This window comes from Capra hircus, chromosome 25 (genome assembly GCF_001704415.2).
Source record: "Capra hircus breed San Clemente chromosome 25, ASM170441v1, whole genome shotgun sequence".
Classification (NCBI taxonomy): domain Eukaryota; kingdom Metazoa; phylum Chordata; class Mammalia; order Artiodactyla; family Bovidae; genus Capra; species Capra hircus.
Window position 1 is genome coordinate 9,366,435 of NC_030832.1, and position 26,350 is coordinate 9,392,784.

A 26,350-nucleotide genomic window follows, 5' to 3' on the forward strand; every position below is an offset into this window, starting at 1 on the left:
CCAGCCCCGAACGTCAATAGTGTCAACCCTGGAATAAGTGAATGACACGTTAAACACTCCTGGTCCGCAAGGTCAAGTTTGGAACATCAAGGAACCAACGTCCGACCACCACCTCCTTCTGGTCCCTGATGCCTTCCTCAATTGTGTGAGTTATGGTTCAGGAGAAATGTCCCTTGGATATTGTTGGCATTGCTTATGTAATCAATTTCATGTTAACAAGAAACATAAAGAAGGGGAACTAAAGGAGATGGAGACGTAAGGGGTTAATTTCAAAACATGTAATTCTGTGTCCTAATCAAAGAGAACTGAAATTTGTCTAGTTCCTTGATTCTGCGGGTTATTTTCCTTGGTAATCATGAACCTTCCTTAAAATTAAACAATCAGCCTTTTGTGAGACCTGCTTATGTGTCACTATTTCTATATTTTTAAAAATAGATTTTAGAGTGGGGACAGGGGCAGCATGATTTGTTGCACAAAGTCATGGGGACAGGGGTCTGGGTGAGGGATCCTGACTTATTGAGGCAATCAGACTTTCTAACAACAAAGAAAAAACAAAATTATTATTCTCATCTGTGTGTTGCAGCACAATGTGTGTGCAACAATTAGAGACATACCTGTTTCGATTTCCGGGAATAATGGACAGCCCCTGAGGCATATCTGTACCATCACCTGCCCCCGTCCTTCCTTGCCCTGCCACACCATCAGCTTCTCAGGGGTCAACGTCAAACACAGAGGTCTCAAGCATGCTCTGAGTCCCCTTAAATACAAATTTAATTTCTCTAAATCCAAACCCCAGAGAGGGCAAGAGAATAATCAAAACAGCATTCTCAACCAGGGGCAATTCTGCCCCAAGGGCATATCACTTGGCAGAGTCTGGAGTCACCTTTGGTTGTCACAGCTGGAGGAGGAGGGCAGCGTTACTGGCATCACGTGGGTGGAGTCCACGGAGGCTGCTAAAATCCTGCAACACACAGGACAGCCCCCACAAAGAACTAGCCAGTCCCAAGTACCCACTCCAGCGTTCTTGCCAGGAAAATCCCATGGACAGAGAAGCCTGCAGGCTACAGTCCACAGGGTCGCAAGGCACAGCTGAGTGACAGAGCACACAGATGTATCAGCGCCAAGGGCTGAGAAAGCGTGCTCTGCAAACGAGGGGCAATTCCACACTCTCCTCTACACAAGGAAAACATGAAGGACTCCCTGGAGGAAGCAGATGATGGAAGGCCTGGAAATGCTGATCCCAGGGCAGTGCCTGTCCCCAAGGATCCCCACCTGCATGAACACCTACTCCCCGAAGCACAGTCTAACCTAAGATGCCACTCCAAAGCCAGATCTAATGGTTCAAATCCCCACCTTGCAACTGCACAGCTGCGTGACCTCGGCTCGGGCCAATCCCTCAACTCTTTCCTTCAATTTCTTCCATCTTGAAATTAATTTTTTAAAAAAATCACAGTATCGACTTCATAGGTTTGTGAAAAAGTGAAAGTTGCTCATTCGTATCCAACTCTGCGACCCCTATGGACTATAGCCCACCAGGCTCCTCTGTTATGGAATACTCCAGCCAAGAATACTGGAGTGGGTTGCCATTCCCTTCTCCAGAGGATCTTCCCCACCCAGGGATTGAACCTGGGTCTCCTGCATTGAAGACAGATTCTTTACCATCTCAGCCACCAGGGAAGCCCTCATAGGTTTGTAATACAGCTTAAATGAATATTATGAGTAACATAGCAGTGCCCGCATATAGTAAGTGTTTGCTATTATTTTTCACTCAATCTAACTTCCCCTTAAAAGCAGCCAAGAATTTCATCTGGAGCTCGCTTTGAGGAACAGCTTTGCGTGTCTATCATGGAAAGACGAATGGACAGTGGGACACTTCTTGAAAGACAAAACATTATCCTACTTGGTAGGCTAGGCACGGATTATGATTCCACGTGATTTCTGCCTTGGGTCCTGGCCCCACCAACAGGGGACTCCTGGTGGTGCCTGAGACCAGAGGGTAGCAGTCCCCTCAATTTAAGCCCCATTGGGCTGAACTAGGACCAACCACGGAACACTGACCAAACCCCACCAGCAAACCAGCCCTGACAACTGAGACCATCCTCAGATCCAATAACTCTGCCGGGAGCAAGAGGACATCATCCCACTTCAGATGGGAATCCATTGGAAATCACAACATGTGGGTCCAAAGGAATTTTGTGAAGACAGTGCTTTGAAAGCATAAACCAAACTTTCCATCCGAGGGATAGTCCCCAGCTCCAGGGACAATCCCAGTGTGACATCTTGTTGCAACTGAGGCTCCACTCCAGCTCTGCCCAGAGTCAGGACACCAAAGTCACACTTATGATCAGAGAATAGGTGCCGTTTATGAAGCACACACAAGGTGTCAGTGGTCCCACTGGCCTCGTTACATATTATACTCTCTTCACCCAATTGAGTCCTCCTCACACAGTCTGCGATAGAGCTAACCTCATCTCCATTTTACAGATGAGAAAATAGAGAAGGGAGCTGCAGAGTCCCTCAGTGAGATGAAGATACTATGTCTCTGACTTGTTTCCTTCTAGAGAACCACATAAACAGGTGTGTGTATGTGTGTACGCTCAGTTGTGTCAGACTCTTTGTGACCCCATGGACTGTAGCCCTCCAGGCTCCTCTGTCCATGGAATTTTCCAGGCAAGAATACTGGAGTGGGCCATTTCCTACTTCAGGGGATTTTCCTGACCCAGGGATCAAACCCATGTCTCTTGCATCTCCTGCATTGGCAGGCGAATTTTTTATCACTTAGCCACCATATATGAAAGCCTATTTGCATCTTGTGAGGCTGTCTGCCAAGTCAAACCCACAACCACAGTTAGTTGGCTGGGGAATGGTGGAGCCAGGACCCAATCCTGGGACTGTCTGAACTTGAGTCCAGGCTCCTCCTGCTCCTCAAGGCCCCTGGAAGCCCAGAATACTCACTAAAAATTGGTCTGCAACACAGCATGGCTAAAACATAGTTACCATTTGGCCAAGCCAGAGAACTGAAAACATATATTCAAACATAAACTTGTACCTGAATGTTCATACGTGTGTGCTAGCGTGGGTGCGTGTGTGCACGCTCAGTCACTCAGTCGTGTCCGACTCTTTACAACCCCCTGAACTGCGGCCTTCCAGACTCCTCTGTCCACGCGATTCTCCAGGCAAGAATACTGGAGTGGGTTGCAGTTTCCTCCTCCAGGGGATCTTCCTGATCCAGGGCTCGAACCCGCATCTGCTGTACTGGCAGGCGGATCCTTTACTACTGAGCCACCCGGGAGGCCCCCACGTGAATGTTCACAGCGTTATTCATAAGAACCGAGAGAGCAGAGGGAACTCAAGTGCTCATCAACGGATGAAGGATACAGAAAATGTACTCTAGCCAGACAATGAAATATGATTCAGCCACAAAAAGTAGTGAAGGACATGCCAAAACACAAATAAACCTTATGCTCAGTGAGAGAAGCCAGGTAAAAGGCCACATACTGTATGATCCCATTTACATGAAGTGTCCAAAGTGAGCAAATTCAAAGGGATGGAAAGTAGATTAGTGGTTTGCAGGGGCTGGGGGAGGGGAGAAATGGGAAGCGACTGCTTGAAGGGTCCAGGACTCCCATCCAGGGTGATGAAAAAGACAAGACGGTGGGGGTGACTGCACAACCTTGTGGATATACTAAAAACCACACTGAATTGTATAAACTGTGAGTTTATGACATGTGAACATTTCAGTAAAATCACATACCACACACACAACGTGATACCAGAAGCAAAGACAGCAAAAGTAAAAATCATAAATGGAACTACGCAAAATTTAAAAACTTTTGTTCACTGAAAGACACCATCAATATATTGGCAAGGTAACCAGTGAAATGGGAGAAAACATTTGCAAATCATACGTTCCATAAGACCTTAATATCCAGAATATATTTTTAAAATGCCAACAACTGAACAACAACAAAAAATCCAATAACCCATTAAAGAACAGGGAAAGGGCTTTGGACGGACATTTCTCCAAACGTGGTGCACCAGTGGCAAGCACGCACACAAGCAGCAGCTCAACGCCACTAACCGTTAGGGAAAGGCAGGCAGATCTATAGCAAGACGCCAGCTCGCATCCATCAGGATGGCTACTCTGAAAAAAGTAAAAAATAAAAAGTAAAATGAAAAAACAAAGTAACAGTTGCTGGTAAGGAGGTAGAGAAATTGGAAACTTGGGCATGGCTGGTGGGATTGTGAAATGCTTCAAGTGTTATGGAAAATAGTATGAAAGTTCCTCAAGAAGTTAAAACCAGAATTCCCATATGACCCAACAAGCCCCCTTCTGGGTATCTATCAAGAATTGAAAACAGGGTCTTAAAGAGATATTGGTACATCCATGTCCATTGCAGTAATATCTACAAGAGCTAAAACATGGAAGCAACCGAAGTGTCCACTGACAGATAAATGGATAAACAAAGTGTGGTCTGTACACACAGTGAAATACTCTTCAGCCTTTAAAAGGGAGGAAATTGACATATGATAGAACATGGTGAACGTTGAGGACATTATGTTAAGTGAAATAAGCCAGCACAAAAAGACATATTCTCTATGATTCTATTCACATGAAGTATCTAAAGTTGTTAAATTCAGGGACTTTCCTGGTAGTCCAATGGCTAAGATTCTGTGCTACCAATGCAGGGCGCCTGGGATGGATCCCTGCTCAGCGAACTTGATCTCACATGCCACAACTAAGGGTTCGCTTGCTGGAACTAAAGACAACTAAGACCCAGAGCAGCCAAATAAATAAATATTTAAGAGAAAAAAAAGACTCCATGCTTCCACGGCAGAGGGTGTGGGTTCAATCCCTGGCAGGGGAGCTAAGATCTCTCACACTGAGAGGCATAGCCAAAAAGCAAAAAAATTAAGTTGTCAAATTCAGAAAGACAGAAAGAGGGGGTTGGGGGAGGAGGGAATAGAGAGTTGGTATTGAAGGGGAAAGAGTCTCAGATTTATAGATGAAAAAGTCCGGGAGATCCGTTTTACGACAACATAAATATATTTAACAGTACTGAACATTCAAAAATGGTAAATTTTATGTTGTGGGTTTTTTTCCATACTAAAAAAAGTAAAAAAGAAAAGAAAAAAAAGCAGCCCACTGGGGAAAAACACACACAGCATCACTATTAATAACATTTCCTCTACCTGCCCAGGTGTGCTACAGAGTCACATCCTTCACTGATTCAGCAAGGTGCTCTCCCCACCACACTGCACTTCACTGACCCGGAACCAGGGACAAGAAGGGAAGGGGCCAAGTCTCTATCCCCAGGGCTTAGCCAGCACCTATACACAGATACTGGATAAACATGTGCTGAACGAACTGTACACAGCAATCACGTGGGGAGGCCAGGTTGGTACAGGTACCCTTTCTTCACAGATGGGTCAATGGCGGCTTAACAAGGCAAGATGAACACTGTTCAGAATCACAAAGCCAGCAAGCAGTAAAGGCAGACGCATCCCTGAAACCCCAGACTCCCGCTTCAGGACCCCTTCCATAACCTCACCTCCCTTCAGAGTCAACCTGGAATCCATTTCAACATGGAATTTACAAATAACAATTCTTACCTGCTGCTGCTGCTGCTGCTAAGTCGCTTCAGTCGTGTCCAACTCTGTGCGACCCCATAGACAGCAGCCCAGCAGGCTCTGCCGTCCCTGGGATTCTCCAGGCAAGAAGACCGGAGCAGGCTGCCATTCCCTTCTCCAATGCATGAAAGTGAAAAGTGAAAGTGACGTCGCTCAGTCGTGTCCGACTCGTCAAGACCCCATGGACTGCAGGGGGTCGTCTATCGATGGGATTTTCCAGGCAAGGTCATTACAGAGAATTCAGGAGAGTTCCCTGTGCTATAGCATAGGTCCTTATTTGTTATCTATTATATATATGAGTGAGTGAGAGTCACTCAGTTGTGTCCGACTCTTTGTGACTCCGTGGACTGTAGCCTGCCAGGCTCCTCTGTCCATGGAATCTTCAAGGCAAGAACACCGGAGTGGGTTGCTGTTTTCTTCTCCTAGGCATCTTCCCAACCCAGGATTAGAACCCAGGTCTCCCACATTGCAGGCAGCTTCTTTACCATCTGAGCCACCAGGAAACCCCTACTCATGATAGTATTTATATTCATATATGCAGTATGTATATGTCAATCCCAATTTTCCAATTTATTCCTCCTCTCTTACCCCTGATAACCATAAGTTTGTTTTCTACATCTGTTAGTCTATTTCTGTTTTGTAGATACATTTGTTTGTACCCCCCCTTCTTTTAGATTCCACATATAAATGATATCATCCGTATATTCTTGAGCATCAGAATCAACTAGAGATGCTCATCCTGTGGGAATCTGGTAGAGTGTCCAGGGCTGGACCAGAAATGTGCATTAGGCACACCAGAGGATTATGGGATTGGAAGCTCTCAGGCACACACAGGTCCATGACCTGCTACCTCCCAGATAGCTGAATGCAGGCCACGTGACCCCCCCCCACCCCCGCCCAATCAGATCCAGCCTCTCTGCCCTGCAGCCAATCAAACCTGGCTGTTGGAGCATTCCACCACAAGCCAACAAAGACAACCCTGGACTCAACACCTTTCCCGCATAAGTGCCCTTCCACCTGGGTCCCAAGGCCAGAAGGCTGGGCATCACCCTTGACTATCCCCATCTGCACCCACATCTTGATCACCACCAAGGCTGGCTGATTCTGCCTCCTCTGTGCCCCTCCACTTCCCTTCACCAGCTCTGCCAGCGCCCTGGCCCAAGCTCCCAGCTTCTGTTTCGTGATTCCTTCTGCCCTTGAGCCTCTGCTCTAACTACTTTCCAGTAAACCAGTGTGAACTCCTTAAGCTCTTGCTCTCCCCTCTAAGCCTTTGTGTGTGCTCACTCCACGTCTCTTAGTTAACTCCTACCCATCCTTTGGCCTCAGCTTAGCTGTCACTTTCTCCCCTGGCCAGCATAAAGGCCCAAGCTTTTGCCAGTCACAGCATTTTTTTTTATATATTTAAATGTATTTATTTTTATTTGGAGGGTAACTGCTTTACAATACTGTGCTGGCTTCTGCCATACATCAACATGAATCAGCCACAAGTATACATATGTCCCCTCCCTCTTGGACCTCCCTCCCACTTCCCACTCCATCCCAGCCCTCGAGGTTGTCACAGAGCCCCGGTTTGAGTTCCTTGCGTCACACAGCAGATTTCCAAGGGCTATCTAATTTTACATTTGATAAAGTATATGTGTCAATACTACTCTCTCAATTCATCCCACCCTCTCCTTCCCCCTCTGAAATCGCAGCATTTAAAACACTGAATCATAACAGCCATGGGCATGCCTATACCCTACACCCCGACACCAGTGGTTTCCAACCCAGGAAAGTTTGCCTCCCAGGGAACACTTGGCACTGTCTGCAGACCTCACTGGTGGGATGCTCCTGGCATGTGGTGAATGGAAACCAGAGATGCTGCTAAATATCCTAAATGCACAGGACATCCTCACTACCAAGAGGAACCTGGCCCCAACTGTCAGCAGTGTCGAGGCTGACCATCCCTGCTCCAGACCAGACCACGCCATAGAGGTAGAGGGTGTGTCCTGTACACCACGTGTCCCCAGCCACCAGCCCAGACGTGGGCATACAGGAGGAGCTCAGTGAAGACTGAGGCAGCTGTAGTGAGGTGAAGGAACCTAGAGTCTGTTATGCAGAGTGAAGTCAAGTCAGAAAGAGAAAGACAAATATCATATATGAACACCTATATATGGAATAATCTAGAGAATGGTACTGATGAACCTATTTGCAGGGCAGAAATAGACACATAAGCCGTAGAGAACGGACTTATGCACACCGTGGGGGAAGGAGAGGGTGGGACAAATTGAAAGAGTACATTGACTTACATACACTACCATGTGTAAAACAGACAGCTGGAAAGAAACTGCTGCAGAAACACAGGGAGCGCAGCCCGGTGCTCTGTGATGAGCTAGAGGGCTGGGGCAAAAGGAGGGTGGTCCGAACGGGAGGGGATATGTCTATTCTTGCAGCTGAGTCACGTAGCTGTACAACAACAACTAGCACGATGTAAAGCAATTATCCTCCAATTAAATTTAAAAAAACAACAACACTGAACACATAATGAGTTTAGATGATCCAGAAGATATCCCAGGATTCCAGTTCTCTCACAGTATCTTTCTTTAAAGACACCCATTGGTCACTCCGGTAGGTTGAACCATCCCTCCATCCAGGGCCCTGAACCCTGGAAACTGTGAATGTCACTAAGTTGCTATGGCAAAGGGGTGTGATCAAATTAAAGATCTTCAGGGGGGAAGCTTACCCTGCATTATCCAGGTGGGTCCGAAAATGCAACCACAAGTAAGCCAGTAAGAGGAAGGCAGAGGGAGACTGATACAGAGGAAAAAGCGATGTGAAATAACAGTAAGGCTGGATGCTACAATGCTCGTCTTGAGAGCCAGAGGAAGGAGTCACCAGCCAGCAAACCACTGGAAGCTAGAAAAGGCAAGAAATGGATTTCTCCCCTAGAACCTCCAGAGGGAGTGCGTCCTGTGGACACTTTAGTTTCAGCCCAGTGAAACTGATTTTGGACTTCAGAACTATGCAAGAATAAATCTCTGTTGCTTTAAGCCAACACTACATCTGGCTGGGGGCTTCCCAGGTGGCTCAGACGGTAAAGAATCTGGCTGCCAGTGCAGGAGACGTGGGTTCGATTTCTGGGTCGGAAAGATCCCCTGGAGGAGGAAAAGGCAACCCACTGCAGTATTCTTGCCTAGGAAATCCCGTGGACAGAGGAGCCTGGTGGGCCAAGGTCCATGGGATCACAAAAGAGTCAGATACGACTGAGCGACTAAAACAACAACGCTATCTCACCGGCTAGAGTTGAAAGAGGGACAAGAATAAAAATTCAAGCCCTTGTCCACCTCTCCAGCCTCCTGCCAACCCCTGTCTACTCCCCCACTACCCACCCAGACACAGTGGCTTCCCTTCGACCTTCCAAACACAACCCCAGGCCCTTAAACCTGCTTTTCCTTCTTCAAGGAAGGTTTTGGTCAAAGCCTCCCATGACTGGCTGCCTCTCATCACTCAGTTCAGTTCAGATGTTCAGTTGTGTCCGACTCTTTGCAACCCCATGGACTGCAGCATGCCAGGCTTCCTTTTCCTTCACTATCTCCCAGTTTGCTCAACTCATGTCTATTGAGTCAGTGATGCCATCCAACCATCTCATCCTCTGCTGCCCCCTTCTCCTTTTGCCCTCAACCTTTCCTAGCATCAGGGTCCTTTCCAATGAGTGGGCTCTTTGCATCAAGCAGCCAAAGTATTTGAGCTTCAGCATCAATCCTTCCAATGAATGAATATTCAGGACTGATTTCCTTTAAGATTGACTGGTGTGATTTCCTTGCAGTTCAAGGGGCTCTCCAGCATCACAATTAAAAGCACAAGGCTGCTAGCCTCCCCAGTGACTTTCTCTTTCATCACCCTGTTTTCTTCCCAACTCTTCTCACACTAATTATCTTGTTAACATCTTTGTTCACCTGTTAGTCCCCTCCCCCCAAGACCACAGAATAGGAGGGCAGGACCTTGTCTGATCTGTCCTGGGTGTGTTGGGAGCCCGACGTCTGGTACATCCTGAATGAATGAACCTGAATGAATAAATCTGCAGCACTGAGTGTGCCTGCCCAGCTACCGGGTCAGAACGCACCTGATCTTGGCTTTCCGAAACGCCAGCTCCTCCTCGTTGCCAAAGTCCAAGGACACATCCTCAGTATCATCCACCAGGGCCTGGGGACATCAATGGCGAGTCACAGGCCCTTCCCAGCGGTGCACAGGCCCTCTGGCCAGGACCCTCTCTGCGGGCGGGGCCCCTACCCTTCTCCACCCTCCCGCCCACCTGGGGTCCAGCGCAGGCCCAAGCCCTGGCTCTCGCATCCCTCCCCCTCCTCCTCCTCTTCCTCCAGCTTCTCCTAGACCTCTGGAAGGCTCCCAGCATCCTTGCCACCACCCTCCCATCTCCGGCATCCCCGCGGCCCTACCTGCTTCATCCTTCCCAGAGCCCACCTGGAGGCCACAACCCAGCCTCCGGCTGCACCTCTCGCTGCGGAAGGGCTGGGGCGCCGAGCGGGCAGCGGCGGTGGGCCCGGGGGCGGGGGGAGGGGGGTCGGAGCCCGAGCCCCGGGTGCAGCCTCCTCGCTGGTCTCCGGTGGGGGAGGGGCGCGCGGGCCCCAGAGCGCAGTCGCCGGCGGGGGAGGTGGGCTAGACTGCCCGGGCGGGGGCGGGGCTTGGGAGGGTCCCTCTGCCCGGGCTCTCTGGGAACACCGCCTAGGAGAGAGAGCTGATGCCCCATGCGAGGATGGAGGGTGAAGACGGAGCGGCGGCAGGGAGGGGACGATTCGGGCTCAGAGGCGGACTCGGGAACCCAGATCGGTGATCCTGGAGGAGTAGAGCGAGTGGGTCAATGAACCAGGTGGATGTTCCATAGATGTCGACCGAGGGAGCGAGTGCAAGAATGAATCTCAGTGTTGGGCAGCCTCTCTCAAGGCTGGAGAAGGCCTGTGTTTCCTCAAACCCTCGACCCCAAAGAATTCCCTAGGGTCTTAATTAAAAACAATTTCCCAGGCCAACCGGGGAGCTTCATAAGGCCTGGAGTGGAGTTCCGGATTCTGCCTTTTAACAGGTGAATCTGCTGCAGCTGTGGCGTGGGTCCCACGGCCGCCCTCCGGGACATTGCCTCCATCCTGGTGCCAGACACACACTGTGGACAAAGTAACTATTATTAGCATTAATAGTAGTGTTTCTGCTTCCCTGGTGGCTCAGTAGTAAAGAATCTGCCTGCCAATGCAAGCAATGCAGGTTCAGTCCCTGGTCCAGGAAGATCACCTGGAGAAGGAAATGACAACCCACTCGGTCATTCTTGCCCAGAAAATCCCATGGACTGGCTGGCTACAGTCCATGGGGTCCCACAGAGTCAGACACGATTTAGCGACTGAGCAATAACAACAACAACAAATGGATAGAAAAGCCTTCCCAGTTATCTCCCACAAAGGAAGGCTTTGTCACCAGATAGCTTTTCCTGGCCTGGGACAGGGTCACTCCCCTCTACTTTCTGCCCTCACCTCCTCCTGGCCACCCACATAGGAGCAGAGGTCAAAGAGTCTCGAGGCCAAGGCCCCTAGTCCTGCCTTTTGCCCTCCCGCCATGGGCAGTAGGGACCTGTCTTCCATCCCTGGTGACTCAGAAAAGCGCTGGTGGTTTCCAAGGTCCCAACACAATTCACTCCCTGCTGATCCCCGCAGGGGTGGGTGGCTGCCAGGAGGGAGGGGTAGGGAGCAGAAGTGCCAGAAGGTACCTAAGCTCTGAGCCTTGGGCAGGCATTACCTAAACTGATCCCATGAAGGGTCTGCCAGGTGTGTGTGGAGGGAGGGTACTTTCTCCTGGAATGTACCCTCTTGGGAGTCAGGGGGTTTGGGAGCCTGCATTGATAACAGCACCCCCGTGATGCTAATGTTGCAGGCCTCTGGACCACCCTTTGAACTGTAAGGATCTCAACCACCAGAGAGCTTCCTTGGTGGCCAGCAGTAAAGAATCCCTGCAATGCAGGAGATGCTGGTTTGATCCCTGGGTCAGGAAGATCCTGGAGAAGGATGTGACAACCCATTCCAGCATTCTTGCCTGGGAAATCCCATGGACAGAGGAGCCTTGCGGGCTATAGTCCATGGGGTCCCAAGAGTTGGACATGACTTAGCAACCAAACCGCCACCAAAGCCTGGCTTTCTAGAAAAGCCTGTTGGCTCTTCCAGCCCAAAGCCTGCTCCAGGCAAAGAAGAGTGTCATGCTGAGAGGTTAGGGTACCCTAAGCTACCCTCCCCAGCTTGGCTGCAACTGCCTGGGAGGGATAATGGGGAGGGGGTAGAGGGGAGACAAGGGGCCACAGCAGAGGGCAGGTGAGGGTGAGAAGCTGTTACAGAACATTTAGGGGCTTTTCCTCTGATTCTGAGAATCACCAGCTGTTGGTGTCTGTTACGTTGGGGCTCAGAGAGTCCTCAAGGGGGTGAGGAGGTAGGAAAGCCCCCTTGGAAGCCCCATTTGGGGTCAAACTGTCATTCTCAGTCCTCAGGTTGGGGGTACCTGGAGAAGAGTCTCAGCCCCAACCACATGGAAGCCACATGCTCCTGAGCTTTCCTCAGGGGGCCACTGGCTGAGAGTGCAGAGGTGGGGGCCAGAACTGGGGGCTCTGAGGAAAGCGCTCCCCTCTGGGGAAAGCGCTCCCTCCCTCTCTTCCTGCTACACCTGGATAATCCTCTGCAGAGTCAGCCTGTGGAGTTTCAGAGTGGGCAGAGAGCCCGAGGATTCTGCAGGAAATTCATCATTGGCTTTGAAACCAGCTGCAGTGGTTTAACCAGGGTCTGCGTGCTCAATCGTGTCTGACTCTTTGCGACCCCATGGACTGTAGCCAGCCAGGCTCCTCTGTCCATGGGATTCTCCAGGCGAAAAATTGGAGTGGGTTGCCATTTCCCTCTCCAGGAGATCTTCCTGACCCAGGAATCAAACCCATGTTTCCTGCATTGCAGGTGGAGTAACCTGGGGCTGCAGGTTAAATGCAGATTCCAGGGCCCCTGAAGCTCCAGGGCCAGTCCCGGGAATCTGCTTTTAATAAGAACAGTGGGGAATCCTTGGGTTCAGAGACTTCTAGGAAACACTGACCGTCTCCCCTCACACCAGCATCACTGAATATGACTATTGAATCCTGCCTCGAGTAACCTCTGCTGGTCTTGGCCCAGGAGAGGCTTGGGAACAGAGCTTTGAGAAACAGCCCCCAGCTCTGGTCTCTGTAGTGTGGCTTCCAGCACTGAAGCCAGAACGACTGAAGGGAAGGGGCTCCAGGCTCAGGCAGGCACTGGCCTCTGCATGGTCCTTGGAGGTGGACCTGTAGAGTCAGGCAACCCAGCTGGGAATGTGGTTTCGCCACTCCCTGTCTGGGTGGCCTGGGGCAGGAGGCTTTAATTCTCTGGCCTCAGACTCCACATCTGTAAAATGGGACCACACCTCCTCTCACCTGGCTGGGATGATGCAAGGACTAGAGAAAACACATGTTGAGTGCTTTGCTCAGAGTAAGGATTCAGGAAATAGTGGCTCTGGTAATACTGCCTGTGGTCATCAGGAGAAGAACTTAGGGCCCAAGAAACCCCTGTGGGCTGGATAGCTATGTGTACAGCTCTTGGTCCCCTCATTAAGGTGGATATCCCTCAGCAGAAGGAATGACTCTGGCCTGAAGCTCAGGCCCTATGTGTGCTGCCCAGCCCACAGGGCTTCCATTCCCCATCTGTGTGTGCCTGGGACAAATTGCAGCCAGAACAGGGTACCTTGCATGGCCCTCTGCCTGAGACAGGACCTCAGAGGCCTGGACCAGAAAGCAAAGGCTTGAATTGGATTGATATGGCCAAACGTGGGAGTCCAGAGCCTGGCTGGGGGAGGTGGGAGAGGTCGGCCTGAGTGGACCATGCTGGGCTCCGAGCCACACAGACTTTCTGCTCTTTATTCTGCAGGAGAAAGGTGGGTGGCACAGAGGGTTAAGTAGTGAGTGTGGGGAGGGTGTTTGTGATCAGGCCTGGGGCTGGCAAAGGTGCTGAGTTGCCTTCATCCCCTCTCAGGCAGGGGGAGTGGCAGCCCCCAGGCCTGCCATTCCTGGGCCAGCAGCCCCTTTTACCCTCTCGGCCTGGCATCCCCACTGGTTCCTAAGATCTGCCCCCCTGGCACCTGGCAGTTGTCCTGCTTTCCCCCACGTCGGGTTACCAGATCTAGCAAGTAAGAGTCAGGGGCCTGCAAGAGAACACAGCAAAACTCTTTCTCACATAAATCATATCAATGTTTTCTTAGGTCAGTCTCCCAAAGCAATATAAATAAAAGCAAAAATAAGTTTCTAATCAAACTCATAAGCTTTTGCACTGCAAAAGAAACTGAAAACAAACAGAAGAAACAAGCTCCAGAATGGGAGAAAATATTTGCAAATGATGCAACTGACAAGGGTTTAATTTCCAAGGTAAAGAAGCAGCTCATGCAGCTCAAAATAAAAATAAACAAACAGCCCAATCAAAAAATGGGCAGAAGACCTAAATAGATATTTCTCCAAAGAAGACATACAGATAGCCAACAGGTCCATGGAAAGATGTTCAATATCACTAATTATTAGAGAAATGCGAATCAAAACTGCAACAAGGCATCACCTCACACCAGTCAGAATGGCCACCACCAAAACATCTACAAATAATAAGTGCTGGAGAGGGTGTGCAGAAAAGGGAACCCTCCTACACTGTTGATGGGAATATAAATTGGCGCAGCCACTGTGGAGAACAGTATGGAAGTTCCTTAACAAACTGAACATAGAGTTTCCATATGATCCAGCGATCCCACTCCTGGGCATACATATCTGGAGGAAATTCCCATTTAAAAAGATACACGCACCTCAATGTTCATAGCAGCACTGTTTACAATAGCCAAGACATGGAAGCAACCTACATGTCCATCGACAGATGAATGGATAAAGAAGATGTGATATATATACTACTCAGACATAAAAACAAATGAAATAATGCATTCTATACCAATGTGGATGAACCCAGAGATTACCGTACTAAGAGAAGTAAGCAAGACAAATATCATGTTATCACTTATGAGTGAAATCTAAAAAAGAAAAAACAGTACCCATGAACTTGTTGACAAGACAGAAACAGACTCACAGACATAGGTTACCAAAGGGGAACTGGAGGAGGGAAAAATTAGGAGTTGGGGATTAGCAGAAACACACTACTATATATAATATAGATGAAGAAAGGTCCTATTGTATACATAGAAAATTATATTCAGTATCCTGTCATAAGCCATAATGGAGAAAAACATGTAACTGGATCACTTTGCTGTATACTTGAAACTAACATAATACTGTAAATCAGCTATATTTCAATAAAAAATAAATAAATAAGAGTCCTGGTAAAACTGAACTTGAGGTAAATAACTTTTTAGTATAAGTATGTCCCATGCAATTTGGGGGATGTACTTACACTAAAAAAATTATCAATTTTCTCAACTTCGAATTTACCTGGTGTCCTCTATTTCCTCTGGCACCCCATAGTTCCAGGTCAGAGTGCATCCAGGCCCGTGAAGCCGGGGTCTCCCACCTGGGGGACTGCCCAGCTGCCCCCTGGCCTCTGACCTTTCTGCTTCCCCGCAGAAGCTGCACCCACTTCACAGACCTCCTCCCACCTGAGCTGGGCCCTGTCCTTCTCCAGACACAGCCGGTGCCCGGGAAGACAGGGCAGAGGGCCGAGGGAGGAGGTGAGCCCCTCTTGGGGGCTTCTCTCAGAATCTCCGTCCACCTTGCCGGGGCGAGAGCGGTGGTGCCTGGGGTGAGCCCTGGATTTCTGTCTATATGGGCCCCAGCTGCGCCAGGGCCTCTGACTCCCCATCTGTGAAACGGGCAGAGATCCATTGCCCTGCACACTCCTGGGTCCTTCACTTGCTCAGCCCTCACCTGCTCTGTGCTTGATACCCTGGTCTAGACACAGGGCCATAGCACTTGGCAAGACACATAAGGTGCTTGCCCTCTTCGAGCCAACACTCCAGTTGTAGATGGATTGTGTGCTGTTTAATCTCTAAGCCGTGTCTGACTCTGTGCGACCCCATGGACTGCAGCCCGCCAGGCTTCTCTGTCCATAGGATTTCCCAGGCAAGAACACTGGAGTGGGTTGCCATGCCCTCCTCCAGGGCATCTTCCCGACCCAGGGATCGAACCCTTGTCTCCTGCATTGCCAGGCGGATTCTTTACCACTGAGCCACCAGGGAAAACTGTAGATGGATAAAAACAACCAAATTTTTTTTAAAAAAGAAGTCACAAAAGTTGTCTGAAAAGTCCACTCAATGCCCCAAACAAATGTCCCTGTCCAGCCTGGGAAGGCACTGTGGAGCTGTTGAAATGGGGTGAAACCGGATGGAGGTGTTCTGTCAGCATCAGATACACACCGGGGTTTGAAGGATTAGTAGGAAGAAAGGATGTAACATATTTTCTCACAATTTTTAAACGTCTCCCACACTGAAATGATTGTGTATTGGGTTAAAGCGCAATTAAAATCAGCTTGCCCTGATTTTACTTTTTCACATGTGGCTAGGAGCACATTTCCTATGATGCATGTGGCTCACATTACATTTTTATTCTAGAGCGTGATCATCTGGGAATTCAAAAGGAGGACAGGGAAGTCACTCTGAACTGAGCCTCAGCATTGCAAAGAATTTTTATGCCCAGGTTGAAACAAATATAAACAGCATAATAAACACTTGTGTACTTGTCCTGGTTCAAAATTCTCAAAACAGCTCTTCCTTTTGTATTAATCCATTCCCTATTTCCTTCTTCTGTATGACTTCTTTTTTTCTTGATTGTGCCGGGTGTTTGTTTCAGCATGAAGGCAGGCTTAGTTGCCCCGCAGCTTGAGGGATCTTAGTTCCCTGACCAGGAATTGAACCCATGTCCGCTACATTGGAAGGCAGATTCTTTATCACCAGACCAGCAGAGAAAGTCCCGTTCTTCTGTATGATTTTGAAGCAAACCCCAGCATCTTATCATTTCACTTTAATACTTTGATACATAGCTCTGAAAATGGACTCTTGGAAAAACAAAATCACAGCAATCCCGCTCCTAAGTACAGCCCCAAGAGAACTGAAAACATGTTTATAAAATACCTTGTACAGGAATGTTCAGACAGGCATCATTCTTAGTAGCCCAAGCATAGAAACAGCCCAAATATCTGTCAGTTGATGAGGATTAAACAAAACTCACGCTATCCATATGATGAATAATCTTTTGCAATAAAAAGGAATGAAGTGAAGACTTCCCTGGTGGTCCAGTGGTTAAGAATCTGGCTTCCAATGCAGGGGATGTGGTTTGATCCCTGGTCAGGGAACTAAGATCCCACATGCTGTGGGGCAACTAAACCCCGGCACAGCAACTAGAGAAACGTACATTCGCTGCAATGAAGACCCAGCAAAAAACACAAAACGGAGTGAAGCGCCCATACCTGCTACAGCCTCAATGAAATTTGCAAACATGATGCTCAGTGAAAGAGGCTGGATGCACATGTTACCTGATTCTATTTATATGAAATGTCCAGAACTGGCAAATCCAGAGAGACGGAAGCAGGTTAGTGTTTGCCAAGGGCTAGGGGATGACTTTTCATACTGTTCATGGAGTTCTCAGGGCAAACATCCTGGAGTGGTTTGCCATTGCCTCCTCCAGTGGGCCACGTTTTATCAGAACTCTCTACTATAACCTGTTTGTCTTGGGTGGCCTTGCATGGCATGGCTCATAGCTTCATTGAGTTAAGGGACATTGCCGGGAGAAATAGCAACAGCCTCAGATATGCAGATGATACCACTCTAAAGGCAGAAAGTGAAGAGGAACTAGAGAGCCTCTTGATGAGGGTGAAAGAGGAGAGTGAAAAAGCTGACTTAAAACTCAACATTCAAAAAACAGGAATCATGGCATCCAGTCCCATCACTTCATGACAGATAGAAGGGGGAAAGTGGAAGCAGTGACAGACTGGGGCTCCAGAATCACTGCTGACAGTAACTATAGACATGAAATTACAAGGCACTTGCTCCTTGGAAAGAAAGCTATGATAAACCTAGACAGCATATTAAAAAGCAGAGACATCATCACTTTGCAGGCTAAAGTCCAAAGCTATGGCTTTTCCAGTAGTCATGTATGGATGTGAGAGCTGGACTGTAAAGAAGGCTGAGTGCTGAAGAACTGATGCTTTAAGAATGTGATGCTGGAGAAGACTTTTGAGAGTCCCTTGGACTGCAAGGAGATCAAAGCAGTTAATCCTAAAGGAAATCAACCCTGAATATTCATTGGAAGGACTGATGCTGAAGCTGAAGCTCCAATACTTTGGCCATCTGATGAGTAGAGCTGAGTCATTGAAAAAGACCCTGATGCTGGGAAAGATTGAAGGCAGGAGGAGAAGGGGACGACAGAGGATGAGATGGTTAGATGGCATCACTGACTCAATGGACATGAATCCGAGCAAACTCCAGGAGATGGTGAAGGACAAGGAAGCCTGGTGTGCTATAGTCCATGGGGCCACAATGAGTCGGACATGACTGAGTAATTGAACAAGGGGATGACTGCTGGTTACTACAAAGTCTCTTTTGTGGGTGATGAAAATGTTCCTGAATTAGATAGTGGTGATGATTTCACAGTTTGCGGAATATCCTACAAACTGCATGTTACACTCTAAAAGGATGAATTGTACGGTATTCAAATTTTATGTCCATTTTAAAAAGCTTCAATATCATCATGCCTAACATGATGAATAATAATTCTTTGTGTTAGAGATCTTATCCAAAATCCTGTCAGGGTTCATTTCCTGATTGTTTCTTAAATATTTTTATTTCCCAAAGTTTTTTCCAGTCCCATCCCAAGCAGGGCCATGCCATGCAGGTGAGTAATGCACAGACGGTTGTTAATTAGTCGCTAAATCATGTCCCACTCTGTGACCCCATGGACTGTAGCCCGCCAGGCTCCTCTGTCCATGGGGTTTTCCACACAAGAATACTGGAGTGGCAGAGAAGGCAATGGCACCCCACTCCAGGACTCTTGCCTGGAAACTCCCATGGACGGAGGAGCCTGGAAGGCTGCAGTCCATGGGGTTACTAAGAGTCGGACATGACTGAGTGACTTCACTTTCACTTTTCACTTTCGTGCATTGGAGAAGGAAATGGCAACCCACTCCAGTGTTCTTGCCTGGAGAGTCCCAGGGATGGGGGAGCCTGGTGGGCTGCGATCTACAGAGTCACACAGAGTCAGACATGACTGAAGCAACTTAGCAGCAGCGTCCTGGAGAGGGTTGCCCTTTCCTCCTCCAGGGGATCTTCCTGACCCAGGAATCGAACCTGCCTCCCCTGCTTGGCAGGAGGATTCTCTACCACAGAGCCACCAGGGAAGTCCTCTACGCAGATAGATCTCTAAACCAGAAGGTTCCCCTCCTCCCTCCTCTCGTACAATGTGTTTGTGAAGGACCCAGACCCTTGGTCTTTTGCATCTTCTCATGGTCTGTGTCCTGTGGCTTTCCAGGGGGTGGGGGACCCCACATTCTCAGACTGCTATGTAGGGCATTGCACCCCACCAGCTCTCCCCCAGTGGCAGCTGACTTGCCAAAGAAATACCACTGCAAGGTAGGGGCTGGCACAGAGCTGTATGTTCAGTAAGAACACACGGAGTGTGTGGTTTGGTCATGTTTGATAGCTTTGCGACCCGTGGACTGTAGCCCACCAGACTCCTTTGTTCATGGAATTCTCTAGGCAAGAATGCTGGAGTGGGTTGCCATACCCTTTTCCAGGGGATCTTCCCCACCCAGGGATTGAACCCCCAGTCTCCTGCCCTGGCAGGCAGACTCTTTACCATCTGAGCGTCCAGGGAAGCCTGTGACAGAGCCTGGGTGCTGGGTAAACAGCAAGGACTAGGCCTTATCTACAGACTGTTACAGGAGTCTCGTCAGAGTTCCCAGCAAACAGGATTTCTCCCAGGCCCTCTTATCTTTCCACTTCGCACAGATTTCACAGGGCCCTCCACCCCTTCCATTTCTGCTGCCAGAGCTGTACCCTGTCCTGTACAAAGGTGGGAGCAGGAAACTTGGGTCTCCATCCTCAGGTAAGTGGTTCCCACCTTCCCCCTCCCATTAGGTGGACCCCAAACTCCCACCCTGGCTCATACGGCTTTGCAGGGCAGGACAAGCTCCCCTCTTTCAGCTCAGAGGCTCACTCTGCATCTGCATGCTGGCCAGATTCCACCAGTCATTACAACACACCCACGTGGGTCTTTCCTTCCTCAGGGCCTTTGCACAGGCTGTTTTGTTTTGTTCTGTTTTTCTGCATCAGTGCACCCTCGTGCACACACTGATTTATCACGGTGCTGATGACAAGGAGGCTCCAAGCCTCCTTTCCAGACCCCCAGCCTAATGACCCAGCTACCATCTCTACACCTTTGCTGTCTCTGTTTTGAGTTCTTGAGGGACTTTTCACGTGCCCCCTAACTCATCCCTCTTGCTTGCTGTGTTTGGTCATTCGTATTCTCTCAGAACTAGAATCTCAGCGCTGGGAGGGAAGGACCCTGTGTCTAGACTCACACCCAGAGGAAGTGGAAGAGCAGGTGTGTGAAGGCTCCGGGGCTGTGTAGGACAGCGATGCTCTCCCTACCCATCTCACAGATGGAGAAATAGAGACCCAGACACAGCTGAGGTCCATCTGAATAGAAATCGAGGACTCCACTCTATGTTCCACCTGCTGTCAGGAAGGTGTGTGGGCGCCCCACGGGCAGCCCATGGGAGGAGCCCACTCCCCTCCTCAGCTCTCTGCCCTGCCTTCCTGGGCACCTGCCATGGCTGGAGAGGGACAGGGCCCGGGTCAGGCGGGAGGAGGTCTGTGAACTGGGAGCAGCTTCTGTGGGGCAGCAGGAAGGTGAGAGGCACGGGAACAGGTGGGCAGCTTCAGGGGCCTGGAGTCATAGGGTTCCCAGATGCGAGAGAGGACCCCAGGTAAACCTGAAGGTGAGATAAACAACAGGTAATTTTTAGTATAGATATGTCCCGAATGGGCTTCCCTTGTAGCTCAAACAGTCAGGTATCTGCCCGAAATGTGGGAGACCCATGTTCGACCCCTGGGTCAGAAAGAGCCCCTGGAGAAGAGAACAGCTACTCACTCCAGTATTCTTGCCCGGAGAATCCCATGGACAGAGAAGCCTGGCAGGCTACAGTCTATGGGGTCTCAGAGCTGGACATGACTGAGCAACTAACACGGTCGCTCTCATGTCCCAAATATTGCATGCGACATACTTATCCTAAAAAGTTGCTTACCTCCAGTTCAATTCCACCAGGCTCCCTTATTCTTACTTGTTAGATCTGGCGCCCCAATTTGGGAAGGGGTGCAGGGGCACTGCCAGGTGCCAGGCAGGCAGATCCAGCAGGAGTGCCCGGCTGAGTGTGAGATGGGGCTGCTAGCCTGGGAAAGACAGGCATGGGGCTGCTGCTTCCTGCCCCTGCTCCCGCCTGATGGGGAATGGGGGCAGCTCAGGGCCTCTTCCAGCTCCAGGTCTGATCAAACACCCTCTGCTCACTGCTTAACCCTCTCTACCAGCCACCCTTGACCCACAAGATAAAGAGCAGAGAGTCTGCAAGGCTTAGGACCTGGCGAGCTCTTCGAGTTACTCACCTGCTGTGCGACTGGTTAGCCAATGGCAGTGTCCTAAAGACACGGGTCCCTGCCTGGTGGGGAGGTATGAGAACTAAAGAGCTGGATGCTTTTGCTCTTTCTGCAGCTGGGTCACTGCGTGTCGTTTCACATGAGCCCTGCTGGCCGCTTAACCATGTGGAGGCCTTCTTCTCTCAAGTCCAGTGATGCTGCCTCCTTGTGCCAGAAGCTTGCTCTTTGCTCTGGTCTCTGCTCTCACCTGGAATGAGGGGGAGGCCCTGGCTCGGCCAGCAGGCCACTCCCCGGAGAGGGGAAATTCCAAAGCAGGGGACAAAAGGGACAGGCAAGCTTTGATGTGTCCGGCCTGGCTTCCCAAGCCATCTGACATCTCTCCAAGCTGTGGAGGAGTTGGCCAACAGGCCAGAGAAGAAGGGCTCTTATCACTCAAGGGCTGGGCCAGCGGCAGAAATGTCAAGTTCACGGCAGGGCTGTTTCAGGGAGAGCGGGCTGTGGTTGGTACTCATCTTGAGCTCTGGCCTCCTGTTGGAGTGCTGGGAGCTTGGTGGGTCCCTCCCATGGGTGCAGTGCTGGGAAGATCGCAATGCTGGTCTCTCCCAGCAGCTGGAAGTCCAGTTTGTGTCCTGCCTGCATTAGAGAAGATGCCGCAAGCAGACTCTGCTTGGTGGGGCCTACTGGTCTTTTCTGCCTCACCCTCATCCACCCATCATGCTCTGGGAACCCTGGGCCAGAGTCTAAGATTTCCAGAAGCGCCAATCCCCTTCCTGCCTCAGGGCCTTTGCACCTGCTGTTTCCCCTTCCAGGAGTGCCCTATCTCCCCAGATTTTCTTAGGACTGACAACATGAGGTCTCGCTCCAAAAAGACTTCACTGACTCCCAGCCTATGTTCCACTCAATCGCTCAATCCCTCTCTAGGGTCTGGAATCTAGACATGTTTTATCCTCTTTCTAGCACTTTCCATGATGTCTAATTATCTTGGTTTCTTATTGGTTAGGCAATCTTTCTCCTCCCCTGTCCACCACTCGAATATTATTTCCGTAAGAACAGGTGACCCTGAGATGGTGGTCCAGGGGTTAAGACTTCGCCTTTCAATGCAGGGGGCGCAGGTTCAGTCCCTGGTCGGGAAGCTAAGATCCCACATGCCTCATGGTGAAAAAATCAAAACATAAAACAGAAGCAATATTGTAAGAAATTCAACGAAGACCTTAAAAATGGTCCACATTTAAAAAAAAAAAAAGCTTAAAAAATAAAAGCAGATGCCCCTTCTGTCCACTGAGGACAGTGTCAGGCACACTGTGGATGTTGGAACACTGTCTGGTGAGTAAGCGATGAGGAGATGAGAGACTCTGGGGAATGTGCCAGGCAGCAGATTTCTGCCCACTGTGCAGAAGATACTTCGGGTCAGGGCAAACAGAAGCCTGGATTCCACGTCCCGCTGGGTGGGTATGATCTGAATCCAAGTTTTTCCCAGAAACGTACGCATCACAGACACAGATTGGAATGGGATGGGCAGTGGGGCCAGGTAGCCCAAGCTCTCGTTCAGAAGCACGGGTCTCGTGGAGGAGAAGCCCATGTGCCGCCTGGCTGCCAGCCCTGGCAGGTCAGAGAGCCAGCAGGCAGAAAGCCACCACTTATGGGAAATGCTCTGATGAGAAGAAAAGGGCTGAGAGTTGTTTGGACCCAGCGCTGGCTCTGGTCCAGATGGGATCAGGAAGCCTGCACCGCCGCATCAACCCGGCTCAGTTCCTCCTGGGAGCGGCTGTTGGCTGAGAGAGTGCCTTAAGAAAAAGTCAAGGGGCCCCACCCCTCCATTCCTGCCTCCCCGCTTGCAAAAGAACAAGAAAAAGCAGTTTGTAAGATATTTGAATGAGTCCTGAGAGGCAGCCAAGTGCAGTGGCTGAGAACACGGACTCGCAGCTTGACCAGATTCGAAGCTCAGTTCCTCTGCTTATCAGCCAGGAGATCTTGGGCAAGTTATTAAATCTCCCAGCCTCAGCTTTCTTGCCTGTAAATGAGGATACCTGTGGCATCTCCTTCTGAGGACTGATGGGGAGAGTGAAAGAGTTAATATTTTACTATGTGCTCAGAACATTGCTGGCCTCTCCTGTATGCTGAATAAATTATGTCAGTCTGTCCTATGACCACGCCGGGAGACAAGCTGGACTGTGTCCATTCTATGGATGGGGAGACTGAGGCTCAGAAAGGGTTTTTAGAGCAGGGGCACAGCAAACACGTGGTAAAACCCCGGACAGATCTCAAGTCTCATGCCTCTTAGTCAGAGTTCTGCTCATCATGTAACGCTGGGCTCTGCAGTCAGCTCTTGACACAAGGTTGCGTGGCATTGGCCAGCGGGCTGAATTTGGTCTCCAGGCATGTTTGGGTCAGACCCGTGTCACTCAAAAGAGCCAACAGATGGAGTCTATGAAATTAATTGCCAATATTTAAAAATCAGATGTCACTTTTTTTTTTTAATCCTTATATCTGTTTTCTCTTGAGAAACTGGGCACTCAGGCATTGTGGAGCCTGCCATCCCCTATGGCAGAGCTGAGCTGGGGCTGTCCCCCTCTAGATGAGATCCCCTAGACCCAGCAAACTGTTTGCTCATTTTTGTTTGCTGTCTGTTCCCAATAAGTTTGCTTCCGCTTAAAACCCACTGTCTTGGAACTTCCCTGGTGGTTCAGTGGTTAAGAATCCACCTGCTGGTGAAGCAGGCATGGGTTTGATCCCTGGTCCAGGAAGATCGCGTATGCCACGGGATGCTAAGCCAGCATGCTGCAGCTGCTGGAGCCTACATGCCCTGGAGTCCGTGCCCCACAACGAAAGAAGCCACTGAGAAGCCCACGCACAGCCACCAAGGCTCAGTGCAGCCAAACAAGACACAAAGCAACAACCATAACAGAAATGAAAGCAAATGGAAAATGCACCGTCTAGGGTGGGACTCCCCAGAAGCAGACCCTACCCACTGACAAGGATTCATATGAATGTGAGGTTTTAGGGCAGAGGGAGGAAGACCAGGCAGACATGAGATATTAGGTAAAGTCCCACAGAAGATGTATTATCTTCCTGGTGTTCAGTCGCTCAGTCGTGTCTGACTCTTTGCAACCCCATGGACTGCAGCACCCAGGCTTCTCTGTCCTTTACCATTTCCTGGAGTTTGCTTAAACTCATGTCCATTGAGTCAGTGATGCCATCCAACCATCTCATCCTCTGTCGCCCCCTTCTCCTCCTGTCCTCAACCTTTCCCAGCAACAGGGTCTTTTCCAGTGAGTCGGTTCTTTGGATCAGGTGGCCAAGTATTGGAGTTTCAGCTTCAGCATCAGTCCTTCCAGTGAATATTCAGGGTTGATTTCCTTTAGGATGGACTGGTTGGATCTCCTTGCAGTCCAGGGAATTCTCAAGAGCCTTCTGCACCACCACAGTTCAAAAGAATGAATTCTTCTGCACTCAGCCTTCTTTGTGGTCGAGCTCTCACATCCATACATGACTACTGGAAAAACCATAGCTTTGACTATACAGACCTTTGTTGGCAAAATGTTGTCTCTGCTTTTTAATATGCTGCCTAGGTTTATCATAGCTTTCCTTCCAAGGAGCAAGGGTCTTTTAGTTTCATTAATTTAGTTAATTTCCTAGGGCTGCCACAGTGAAGTATCACAAATGGAGAGGCTTACACAACGGATTTTTTTTTCCGTCTCACAGTCTGGGAGCCAGAAGTCCAAGGTCAAGATAGGGCCAGGCCCCCTCTGAAGGCACCAGGGAAGGGTCTGTCCGGGCCCCTCTCCTGGCTGCTAGTAGTTCCTAGGCTTGTGACGGCGTGACTCCATCCTTCTCATGGTATTCTCCCTGTGTGCGCGCTTCCCCTTTTTAGAGGGATACCAGTCATGCTGGATTGAAGGCCCACCCTACCCCTCATCTTAAATATTTACATCAGCCATGACTTTACTTCCAAATAAGGTCTCATCCTGGGGGACTAGGGGCTGGGACTTTAACATACGAATGTGGGGGGGTGGACAAGGCAGCCCAGAAGATAACTGTGGCTCACTCAGAGTCTCCACATGGGGGAGAGGAGTGGAAATATTTATACCCACCCCTGATGGCTCAGACAGTAAAGCGGCTGCCTGCAATGTGGGAGACCGGGGTTTGATACCTGGGTCCGGAAGATTCCCCTGGAGAAGGAAATGGCAATCCATTCCAGCACTCTTGCCTGGAAAATCCCATGGACGGAGGAGCCTGATAGGCTACAGTCCATGGGGTCACCAAGAGTCGGACACGACTGAGTGACTTCACTGCCCCCGACCCCACTCCCCAGCCATGCATCAGCCATTGGATAAAGACTGCCCCCAGCAGGGTCAGGAATTCCCGGGCACTTGCAGATCCGGCCACACAAAGGCAAAGCAGGTTCCAGCAGCAGGAAGTTTGTCCTCCAGGAAAGAGGAGCTGGTGGTGCTGTTGGGAGTGAAAGTTGACAGGGGGTTGCTGGGCACGAAGGTGGGAAGGGATCTGAAAGATGTCAGCATCTGCTGTCCCCACAATCCATGGGATACACTGAAAAGAGAGCCTTCAGCCCACATCTGCCACCCACGTGTCTCAAAGCTTCGCTTCATGGTGGGTGAAGCAGTGTCTCAGGGTCTTCCTTTTTCCTTATACCGGCCACATTAGCTGGACTGGAGCTGCCGGGGTGGGCGTGGACCATACACACCCACCCCCAATTCATGGGTACCCTGACTCGGCTGGTACTCAAGGACAGGTGGCAGGTGGCTGTGCAGAGGCCTCATACCTGCAAGCCTCACCTACAGAGGGACTGAGGAGCCCTGGGACAAACGGGACTCCCAGCTCGGAAACCACATCTCATGAAATGTAGCATCTGTAGGCAGGAAGTGCAGTGTGGATGCTCAGTCGTGTCTGACTCTTTGCGACCTCGTGAACCATAGCCCACTAGGTTCCTCTGTCCTTGGGATTTTCCAGGCAAGAATACTGGGGTTGGGTTGCCATTCCCTTCTCCAGGGTGTCTTCCCCACCCAGGGATCAAACCTGGGTCTCCTGTATTGTAGGCAGATTCTTTACCTCTGAGCCT

At 49.9% G+C, this 26,350-nt stretch overlaps 1 protein-coding gene across 2 annotated transcripts in view; it reads right to left on the bottom strand.

Moving 5' to 3' along the window:
* TVP23A (trans-golgi network vesicle protein 23 homolog A) overlaps window positions 1-10,241 on the bottom strand; it is a 31,092-nt gene extending 20,851 nt beyond the window's left edge. The window contains exons 1-2 of one of the 2 annotated variants that reach the window (XM_018040873.1): window positions 10,065-10,237; window positions 9,734-9,813 (exon numbers count right to left, since the gene is read on the bottom strand). In XM_018040873.1, the coding sequence (XP_017896362.1) occupies window positions 9,734-9,813; window positions 10,065-10,073 (89 nt within the window). In that variant the 5' untranslated portion in view covers window positions 10,074-10,237. Of the gene's footprint in view, window positions 1-9,733; window positions 9,814-10,064 lie in introns of both variants that reach the window. The other variant, XM_018040872.1, reaches the window with a different exon arrangement.